The 10387-nt window shown below is 36.9% G+C and overlaps 2 protein-coding genes across 4 annotated transcripts in view; both read left to right on the top strand.

Moving 5' to 3' along the window:
• agbl4 (AGBL carboxypeptidase 4) overlaps positions 1–10387 on the top strand; it is a gene marked incomplete in the record, with an annotated part of 369850 nt that overhangs the window by 265972 nt on the left and 93491 nt on the right.
• Positions 2330–10387, top strand: part of bend5 (BEN domain containing 5) — a 17199-nt gene continuing 9141 nt past the window's right edge. The window contains exons 1-5 of one of the 3 annotated variants that reach the window (XM_014014227.1): positions 2332–2370; positions 2465–2631; positions 3584–3714; positions 4717–5194; positions 9154–9302. In XM_014014227.1, the coding sequence (XP_013869681.1) occupies positions 2481–2631; positions 3584–3714; positions 4717–5194; positions 9154–9302 (909 nt within the window). In that variant the 5' untranslated portion in view covers positions 2332–2370; positions 2465–2480. Of the gene's footprint in view, positions 2632–2929; positions 3277–3583; positions 3715–4716; positions 5195–9153; positions 9303–10387 lie in introns of those variants that run through there. The other 2 variants (XM_014014226.1, XM_014014228.1) reach the window with 2 other exon arrangements.

Below are 10387 nucleotides of genomic sequence, written 5' to 3'. Positions count from 1 at the left end.
GTTTAATAGGTTTATTATTAAAGTTGGGCATTGAGTCTCGAATATTTTCTTATCTTATGATGGACACCTGATTGGAAGCACCTGGAGGTACCAGAAGCTCAAAACAAGAGTCAATAGCTACAGTAAAATAAGCTGTTTAGCAGAGAAGATTTGGCCAATTTTTCATGTGCGCAACCCACATACTCAGCTCATTGTAACAATGCTTCTTGGCAATAAATCTTACACCGGGCACCTGATTGGCAGCAACAACAAAAATAAGCTGTTTGACAGAGAAGATTTGGCCAATTTTTCATGTGCACAACCAGCAAACTCAGCTCATCCTGCAAATGCATGTTCCTTACAAATGTGGCAGCATTTTAAAGGGAAATTAATAGGCTTTCCAACAGTATGAGTTTATTTTAATTTTATTTATTTTGCCAAGAAGCATTGTTACAATAAAGAAATCTAAAAAACACCAATTTCCTCACTTTTTGTGCTAAGTTTATATACTTGTGATTTTGTATTGGCCCAGATTTGATTTATTGTGCGAATGCTTTAAAAACTTCCATGAAACACACTTCCAAACAGGACATAAACACACCTTCTCTGTAACTTTGAATTGACAATAAACAGCTGTGTATGTTTTGACAATTGCTCAAAAAAAATCCCAACGTAAAAATCTGTATAGTGTTAGTCAACTTAGTTACAAATCAGCCACATTTAATTTAAAATGTTACACGTTTACTGTGTTTTAATTCAAACCCTGTGATCTTTTTGAGCAGCAGAAGATATGTTTAAAAATGACTCACTAAATTACCAATTATATTTTCTTGGCTTTTATGCTCAAACAACTTAATTGTCAGTAATAAAATCATTTTCTCAGAGTTAAAATAAAATCTGCACTCAAATGTAAAAGGGCTATTAAAAACCTTTTCAGCATTAGAGAGAAATAGAACTGTTACTAATATCTTCTTTAGCTTGACAAGAGAGAGTATTGGAATACAGAAATGTTTTTAATATACAAAAAGGAACAAAAATAGGTACCATTGTTTACCACATTAATCCACAATAATCATTCTTGTGATTGCGAAAGTCAGCAGCACTTTTCTTTTTGTTTGTTTTTGCATAGTTACATTTGTAATTTTTTTTTGTATTTTTACATATAATAAAGGTTTTGATGGGCATGAGATGATTTAGTATGTTGGTCATTACATACATCACTTTTTCTGGGACAGTTTATAAAGTTTTAATAAAGACCATTTTTGATTTTTTTTTATGTTTGTGTTGTGTTTGTTGTTTTTTAAACATTGACCAATTTAGAGGCAGAGCTCTCTGGAAACTAAGCAGTCTTATGTTGACAAGAACAGCTTTGAGGACAGGAAAGCCATTGAACAGAGGCTTGGATTAACCGTAATCCTCTGTTCAACTTGTTCAGAAGCTGCTCAAATCTCTTGTGTATCCACCTTCTTCCTGTTTTAGTTTGTGAGGTCAGTTTAGATTTGCAAGATAACTCACTTATGTTTTTAAAAATTAAAATAAAAAATATATTTTTTAAATAATCAAATCAATAACTTAAATTAAATGAGTGGCATTAAATTTGCAGAGTTGTTGTCATCGCCTTTCTTTGAGTCTTTTGTGTACATGTAACAAACTCTGGGATCAGTCACACAGCACACTGAACAAACATCATGAGTAAGTTGGCATTTGGAACAAGAATAATCATAACTTACCAAATGCCTGAAACCAAGAAACAAAATATCAAAGAAAGGGGGGAAAAAAGGCTCTATATAGTTCTGCATCACTTACTTTTCAATTACAGCAGCCGAAGCAGAACGAAATTGTTAGTGTCATTTATCGACTGTGGTGCCCTCTATTAGAGTAACAACTGAGAGAAATCCATCCTGTTGTATAAACCACCTAGATGTCTTACAATAACAAAGAGTTCATTTCTGTCAGCCGTCCTTAAGTCTTTTGCGTGTGATACAAGGAAGAGATGAGAAATGTACGCCAGGAAACACATGAAAGCACACGAGAAGCAACCACACCTAACTGGGCAGGTAATCCTCATGATGGCTCTTCTCTCTGTGGTTCCCAGTTACAACACAGTGAGGTGAAGTGTGTCCAAAATTATAAAGGTGACTTTTGAGGCTCAAATGCCACCCCTAAACACTTAAACTAATAACTTTAAGCAGAATATATAGGTTATTTTTTGTTATATTTTAATATGTATGTTTTTTCAAAAACAGTTAATGTTGTTTTGAACACTAATTAGAAGTGTTCACAGTAAATTAAATGCCATGTCTATTACTTCTGCCTTGATGATTTACACTGATGATGTGGACCAGGCAGGAGTAGTCGAGCGCAGACACCCTAATGACCACCCCCCCATGAGTATATATTTTTAATACTTTGTGAGGGGAAAAAACTGTCAACCATATCCAAAGTACAGGACCAAAGACAACTAAATAATGTATGCTTTTGTTAGATTCTTTGAAGACGATATGTGCTACGCGTTACCCGTTTCTAGTGTGGAAGATTTCAGCCCTCTGCACAGAACAGATTTTGATCATCAGAAGGTGTATCTGGTTCACAGAACTGAGGAGAATGGCTGCGCAGGCCAGCCGTGCCAAGCACAGATTCTAGCCCTTGCAGGTAAGTTATTCTCCTGACACCAGTTTTGCCTTTTTTTTTAATTCTCATTTTCTCTGTCGGATCAATAACGCTACCGTGCTCCTTACTCTGAGAGCTGTCACGGCAAGTTTTTCCTCTCTCTTTTTTAGTCCGAACTGTCAGGACGTGATCAGCTGGAATCTGACACTGAGAGCAACAACAACGTCCTCCACTTTAGCTAGCAAGATATGCTAAGTTTAATAGACTACCATACCTCGTCAGGGCTTATTTATTTACGCAGTGTGTTGTTCTATAAGTTACGTTTCCTGCCTCTGTAAGCAGTGTCGGTAGTTTGTTGTAAACGCTTGCGAGTCGCGTCGATTGTTTACAGTGTGAAGCTAACGTTGCTAGCCTGCTGTAACCGTTTTGCATTAGCATGTTAGCTCCGCCGCGGTGACAAAATACTCGTGGACGTAGAACTGACATGACATTATTAACACCTCCGACAGCCAGTATGTCATTTGACGTAATGTTAGTGGTTTGTAAATGTTGAAACGCCGGGTTGATAGTTGTGTTTTGTGTGCGGTTAGCTTGTAGCTCTGTAGCTTTGTGCTTCAGAGTTTGCGATGCTGCAGTTGTTTCCGTGTGACACGTCCAAGCAAACAGTAACATGTCAGTCCAGACTATGTCAGTACATATTTTTAAAAATGTTTATCTTCTTAGCAGCTGCTGCTTCTATACACATTTCATTTTATGTTTGATCTTTGCATCATTAACCCTGAAACTGAGTTGTCAGGTAGAATAACCCACTCAGTCATAGCCTTGATGAATATTTTAATTCATAGTGTTAAAGTTAGTTTAAGGAGGCAAAAAGAGGGGACAAATAAATGCAAAAACTACATTTTTTGTCAATAGGCTGTTCTGTTTATGATTTATTAAAGATGTGCAAATTATTTTTAGAACTTAAATGAGTTTTTTTTACTTGACTTCACAGATTCAGTAGAAGAATTAGAAGATAGTATATCACAGAAAAAGATGAAAATCCCCAAGATGTCCATCAAGAATTCAGGAAACTCAATCGAGAACAACTTTGGAGAGGAGAGAATGCCACTCAGACATAAAAAGGTAAACATTGATTGTTTTGCATCACAACAAATCAACTAACAGCTTGTAATAAGTGACAACCACCTCTTTATACCAGGATATGTTTATAATTAATGAATGGCAACAGCATATTATTATTATTATTATTATTATTATTATTATTATTATTATTATTATTATTATTATTATACTGTGAATTGATCATGCTTCTTATTTATATTAATAACATGAAAGTAGTTTTGTGACAGAGGGAAATTTTTCAGTAAGTGCAATCATTACACTGATTATTACTCCTTTATAAAAAGTTTTTTTTTCTTTTAGGTAATATATGATTTGAATATAAATATGTGATAGAGCTTTGTCTATTAATGTGGGATGCTGCTATAAATTGTATTTAAGGTAGTCAATTTTTATACATGTATATAATTTGATGATTTAATGGCATATTTTCATAAACTTGGCAAGCACCCAAAATCCCCTACTCTATTTTTACCATATGCTGGATTAACACAAATTCAGCACTCTGGACAGCTGCCCTTTCACCAACAAATCCGCTGAGCTGCTCATCAAAGAACTCGGTGACTCTTCTCGTTCGTGTTTCTACTATGATCTGCACAGTCAAAACAAATCAATTGCAGTCTGTGTGTAATGTAACTTTAAACACTGATGTGTGGTTCTTTCATTTCAGTTGAAAATGCTGATTGGAGTCATGTTAGGTTGGATTATTATGAGCAAGTTCTCAAGCATTCAAAAATAACTTTAATAAAGTCCCAAAGCCACAAAATACAGATTTTTTTTAGATTATAGACAAATTGGTCGCAAATAAATTCTAAAAATGCTCAGTGTATTTCTGAACCAGTATAATCAATTGTTTGTGACTCTGGTCATTTCCTACATTGTTCATTGTAAGTCTAGTTTTTGTTCACATTTACATTTAAGTCATGCTCTTAACTTTGTGTTTATTACATTAAGGTATTATATCATTGTTCTATGCTTCCCTAAAATGATTGTTGTTTTCTTTAGGCTCAGTCTCACGACCATGGACGCCCCCTCTCCAACTCCTCAAAGAGTCTTGCAGCAGTAGTGGCTCGTCTGGAGAGAAATGCAGCCAATTCCTGTATGGAGGGCGAAGAGGACCTGGATGAGGACCGGCTGGCTGAGGAGGGAGAGGATGCGGATGACGAAGATGAAGACATGGAAGCGGCGCACCGGCGATGTCATCACCAGCAGCAGCAGCAACATTTGGAGATGGACACGAATTGTGTGTCTGAGGCAGCCACCGCCGTCGTTCCAAGGGTTTTATACGAGGAGCTGGTTCACAGCTACAGGCAACAGGAGGAGGAGATGAGGCGACTGCAGCAGGAACTGGAGAGAACCCGCAGACAGCTGGTACAGCAGGCAAAGAAGCTGAAAGAATATGGCAGTTTGTTGACAGAGGTCAAAGAACTGAGGGACTTCAACAGGAGGCTGCAAGACGTACTTCTCATGAGACTGGGCAGCGGTAAGAGACCAGGAACACACACACACACACTTCAACGTTAAAAAAAGGTACAGACAATTTCCAGTTTAAATCAAGTTTTACTAAGAATTGTTGGATGATAGACAGCTCAAGGATGATTTTAGACAGAGATGACGGGCACACTTGCAGTTTTATTTGTACTACAAACAGTCCTGTGTGTTTGCTACGTGAGTAATGTGTTTATTTATAAAGAAAAAACAATTAGTGCTTCATGACTCAAAGTAAAGGGAAAAAAACAGTCTGTACCCCATACTCTAGTAAAAGAAGAACTTTTTTTGTTCTTACGTAAGCAGTCAGTCTGACTAGGACATGTATACAGCACACACTGATCAAACACAAACTTTGGTCTGACAGAATGGTATCACAGATGTCTGTGTGAAGGCACCACAAACTTGGGAAGTTTAACAAGGTTTTTGTCACAAGCACCCACATGAACTCTTGTAGATACAGAATGTGTAAACTGGGCTTTAAAAGAAGAAACTCATCAGCAGCAGAACTTACATTTCAAATACTTGAAACACTAAAGGTTTTGTTTGTATTACCAAAAAATGTTTTCAAACGGGGTGCAACAATTCACTCAAGCCCCAATTGATTCGATTATCGATTTTAAGTTTATGATTACTATAGTTTTAGGTTTTCTTTTCAACAAAATGAATTGGTTATTTTATAACCAGATGTGTTTCTTTTCTTTTAAAGTCAGCATTTTGTCCTTGTATCAAACTGTAGCTGTCTGTTGTCTTAGTAACATAATATATCTTCAAAATAAATCAAAATATCACAAATTCTTTTGTGACCAAAAGTTATCAAGGATCAAACTGAATTTGTCAAGTTAAAGACATAACTTACTGTTAACATGAAATCCGTTCATTCATTTTTTATGAATCTATTCACATTTTAAGCAGTTATTATCAATTCTAAATTGATTTTAATTGTTACATCCCTAGTTATCACTTTACTGACAAAAATGTAAAAAAAAAAAACCACTTTAAAAATGATGTAATTTTAAAATGGACACCAAATGAATCACCCTCTCAGATGTTTCTTTTAACATAAGATGACATTTTGATATATTTAACAGTTTGTTGAATATAAAATATGTTACACTTCAAAATTGCAGATACAAATGTGATACTTATTACCTGTTAATTTTAATTTAATCATTTCAGATGTTTTTCACTGCCAATGAGCCATTCTTGTTTTTGAAGTTTTATTTGTGTTTTCTCAGGATAATATATTTTTTAAAATAACTAACAATTTAAAATAAATGTTTGGTATTAGAGTAGTTTTGCCAATGAACTGAAATAAGTTATTTTTTAGAGCTCAGTCTAACAAACATAGATTAATCATTAGAGTTATTTTTTATCAGTCCAACTTCTGTATGAAGCTTTTGACAAACAGATAATTTGCACGGCTCTGTAAGCAGCATCTACTATTTTGAAAAGTGAAATATAAAATGTTATATAGATATTCATTTAGTCATTTTTTTCTCACGTTGATCCGTTTCAAACCTAGTGTTAGAAGAGTAACAGAGGTGTCTGGTTTAAATTAGTTCCATCATTCTTTCTCCTTTAACAAAGTCAACCTATGCCAGATGGTAGTGTGAAGATCAGTCTTCCTGCAGATCAAAACAGAGGCATCTTAACTGTTGGCTAGACCATCTAATGGACAGACTACAGATTAGAGCACCCTGGGAATCAGTCTATCAGGAAATGGAATGTGTTGACCGATATTTAAACTCATCTGCTGCTTTGGAGCTTAGCATGATCAACTACCGAGCCACCTTAGGACTAGGCTAAAACAACCTCATGTCTCAAGCAATGTGGAAGCCCAGGTCTAAAGCAGGAAGTAAACATATTGGCCGTTTTACAGTTGGAATTAAGGTGCTTCCAAATTCTGATGGTGGATATGTTGTCCAGTAATGCTGTATTTTATTTTTGAAAAACTAAGTTATAACCAGTTCAGCTGATGACAAAGGTCCACTTTTTTTCTCTGAGACATACACCAACTGACTACTTTATTAGGCACACCTTGCTAGTACAATGTTGAACCTCCCCTGCCTTCAGAACTACCTTAATTCTTTGTGGCATAGATTCAACAAGGTGTTGGTAACATTCCTCAGAGAGTCTGGTTCATATTGGCATTTTAGCATCACACAGTTCCTACAGATTTGTCTGCAACACATCCATGAAGGGGATCTCTTGTTCCACCACATCCTAAAGGTGCTTGATTGGATTGAGATCTGGAGACACTTGGAGTCCAGTTAATCCAGACTCCTCAGACCAGCCAGTATTTTTCCAGTCTCTCATTGTCTAATTTTAGTGGCCCTGTGTGAATTGTAAGCTTCAATTTCCTCTTCTTAGCTGGCAGAAGTGGCAAATGGTGTGGTCCTCTGCTGCTGTGTCTAATCTGTCTTAATGTTGAATGTGTTGGGCATTCAGAAATTGTATTCTGACATTGATTTGAACGAGTGGTTTTCTGCTGTTGTCTTTCTTTCATCTCAAACCAGTCTGCTCCATTCTCCTTTGTCCTCTGACACCAACAAGGCTTTTGTTTTCATCCACACAAATGCTGCTTGCTGGATATTTTATATATTTTTTGGATATTTTCTCATTTTTGGACCATTCTCTTTAAACCCTGTGGTTGTGTGTAAAAATTCCAGCAAATCAGCTGTTTCAGAAATGCTCAGACCAACATTTAAAGCCACTTAAATCCTCTTTGATACTCATTCTGATGTTCTGTTTAAACTTCAGCAAGTTGTCTGCATTGATCTATATTACTGGATTGGACATTGCCTATAGCTGCTATAGTCAGCGACATGCCGTCTTAGGAGCCATTGCTATGCATTGAGTCATGTCAACAAAACAGTAGCGTTTCAATGCGGGATGCGCATCAATCTGTCACAAAAATATTCATAGCACCCTCATCTCTTATCCTATTTCTATAAAATATGGCTTAAATTAAAGCTGAGAAAATTGCAGATGTGAAAAAAATATGTATTTGCTCAAAAGATAAATCTATAAGCAGTCTGAGAACTTTTCATTTTAGGTTTTTGCTAATGTATTTACAGTAGAAGCCCCTTTCCATCACATAAAACTAAGTCATGTGTGTCATGTGTATATATATAATTCTAATTTTGCATTTGTTTCCTGGTTCTAAATTTGCGCTGAAGTGACTAAAGACAAATTCCTCCAGCTGATCATAAAATAAATGCGGTCGGCCCCTCCACCACTTCGCTTATGAAATGTACGGTGGAGGAAAAAAACTGACAGCGTTTTTTACTCTGATATATAATCACAAACTACAGGATATACCAAATGCTGACTGGACAGAACATCACCAGTAATATCTACACAGTTCAGCCTAGTAGTAGTAAAGGTAATTTTACTGTTGTCCATTATATTTACCTCTCACAATGTTATCCTAAGATAACAATATTAATAAAAATATAATTTGTTGGAACAGCAAATTTGTCTTTTCGTTGGTTTACCCAACATAAGGTTGTCAAAATCAAGCTAGCATAACTGACCTACTTTCCGCATCTCTGACATTTTTTAAAATAAAAAATATTTTAATGACCTGTAAAATGTGATAACCTTGATCTTGTGATCTTGTTTTGTAGTGTTGACAATTTATGGCAAAATATTGCATCCCTTTTTGATATTTTTGCATGACTGCCTGCTGCATCCCCTTTTTACCACCATTCATGGATGTTCCCGAGTCAAAACTCAATGCATAGCAATGACACCTGTGCGGCGCACGATAAGTCATGTGACGTCCAATCCGGGAATATAGATCAATGGTTGTCTGTATGCCTAAAGGCATTGAGTTTCTGCCATGTTATTGGCTGATTAGTTTTTTGTGTTAACAAGTAACTGAATAGGTGATAAAGTTGTCAGTGAGTGTTTATACTGTATCTCCATGTTAAATATTTTGTCTTCTAGAGCCTATGCATGACAATGGCACTCAGACAATCAAGGCTGAAGTGGTTGAACCTATTGTTGAGACCCCAGAAACATGCAGAGAAGAAGCCAACACAAGTTCCAGCTATTCGCCCTCACCTAGAACAGTGTATACCTGCAACGATGGAAAGGTAAGACTATTTGGATCAAAAAGCAATTGTTTACTCTGGGTAGCGCTTGCGTATCATCCTATCGACTGTTTTTCATTTTCTCATTGTGTCAGGTGATTTCAATTGTTTTGTCTATTTGAACGCTTCTACAGAAAAGTTCTGTTAAAGTAACTTTAATAGCCCCTACAGCTATGTATTGCTGGCTGTTTGTGTGCGACCATAAAAAGTAGCATGATGTTTGTAGGAAATGCTGCTTTCCATGTTAACAACCGTAACGCCAGTAACCTGCTGTCATAGGTGATCAGTCATTTTCACTCTGCTTCCCTGTCCTAGCAAGTAAACAAGGTTGAGAAGATTATTATTGTTCCTGCAAGCCCAGCCAGCATCATCAGTGTTTATTAGCCTGTTAGGGTTCTTTACTTCCTTCACTCCTGTAACTCAACCAGCGTCCTGTCTCTGATGGCGGGGGGTGGGGGGGGGGGGGATTGGTACTACAAGCTCTGGGGCCTGCAGCCACTTGAAGCGTGAAGAACACTTGCAAATTAGAACGTTCCTACATCAGGGAACCCATATTAATTATTTGCACGGGAGGAATTTAAAGTGACTGACAGGTTAGCCCTAGTGAGAGTGCAAAAGAGGGGTTAGAAAAGGAGAAGGAAAGATTATGAGAAGTAGATAAACGAGACCAAAGGGTTGGGCGGATGAAAACAGTCTTGTCTAACTTGAGGGCAGTTAAAAGCTTGTCTGCTGGCCTGCAGTCTAAAGCACATTAGCTGCACAGGGAAAAGCTTTTGGAAGCTAGCCTAAAGACTTTACAGTGATAAGAGAATAAGAGAAGGTAGAGAGTCGCGTATGTCTCCTGACATCCTATTTTGTTCACCAAAGACCAGGGGTCGGATTTATGAAACTGGCGCATGCACAATTTGAGCCCAGAAACTTGCGTACGCCACTTTTTACGCCAAGGTTGTGATTTATAAAATCCAAACTTGACATGAAAATGTGCGGTGCCTCAGCCAGCTTTGACCCATGCGTACGCTCATTTTGGAGACGTGAAACTGCGACACAGATGGTGAAGTGAAGAATTAGAGCCATACTGTGTAATGATC

This window comes from Austrofundulus limnaeus, unplaced genomic scaffold (assembly GCF_001266775.1).
Source record: "Austrofundulus limnaeus strain Quisiro unplaced genomic scaffold, Austrofundulus_limnaeus-1.0 Scaffold111, whole genome shotgun sequence".
In the NCBI taxonomy this organism is placed as follows: domain Eukaryota; kingdom Metazoa; phylum Chordata; class Actinopteri; order Cyprinodontiformes; family Rivulidae; genus Austrofundulus; species Austrofundulus limnaeus.
The sequence above is the reverse complement of the archived record's forward strand: the minus strand, read 5'-3'. Positions and strand labels throughout refer to the sequence as shown.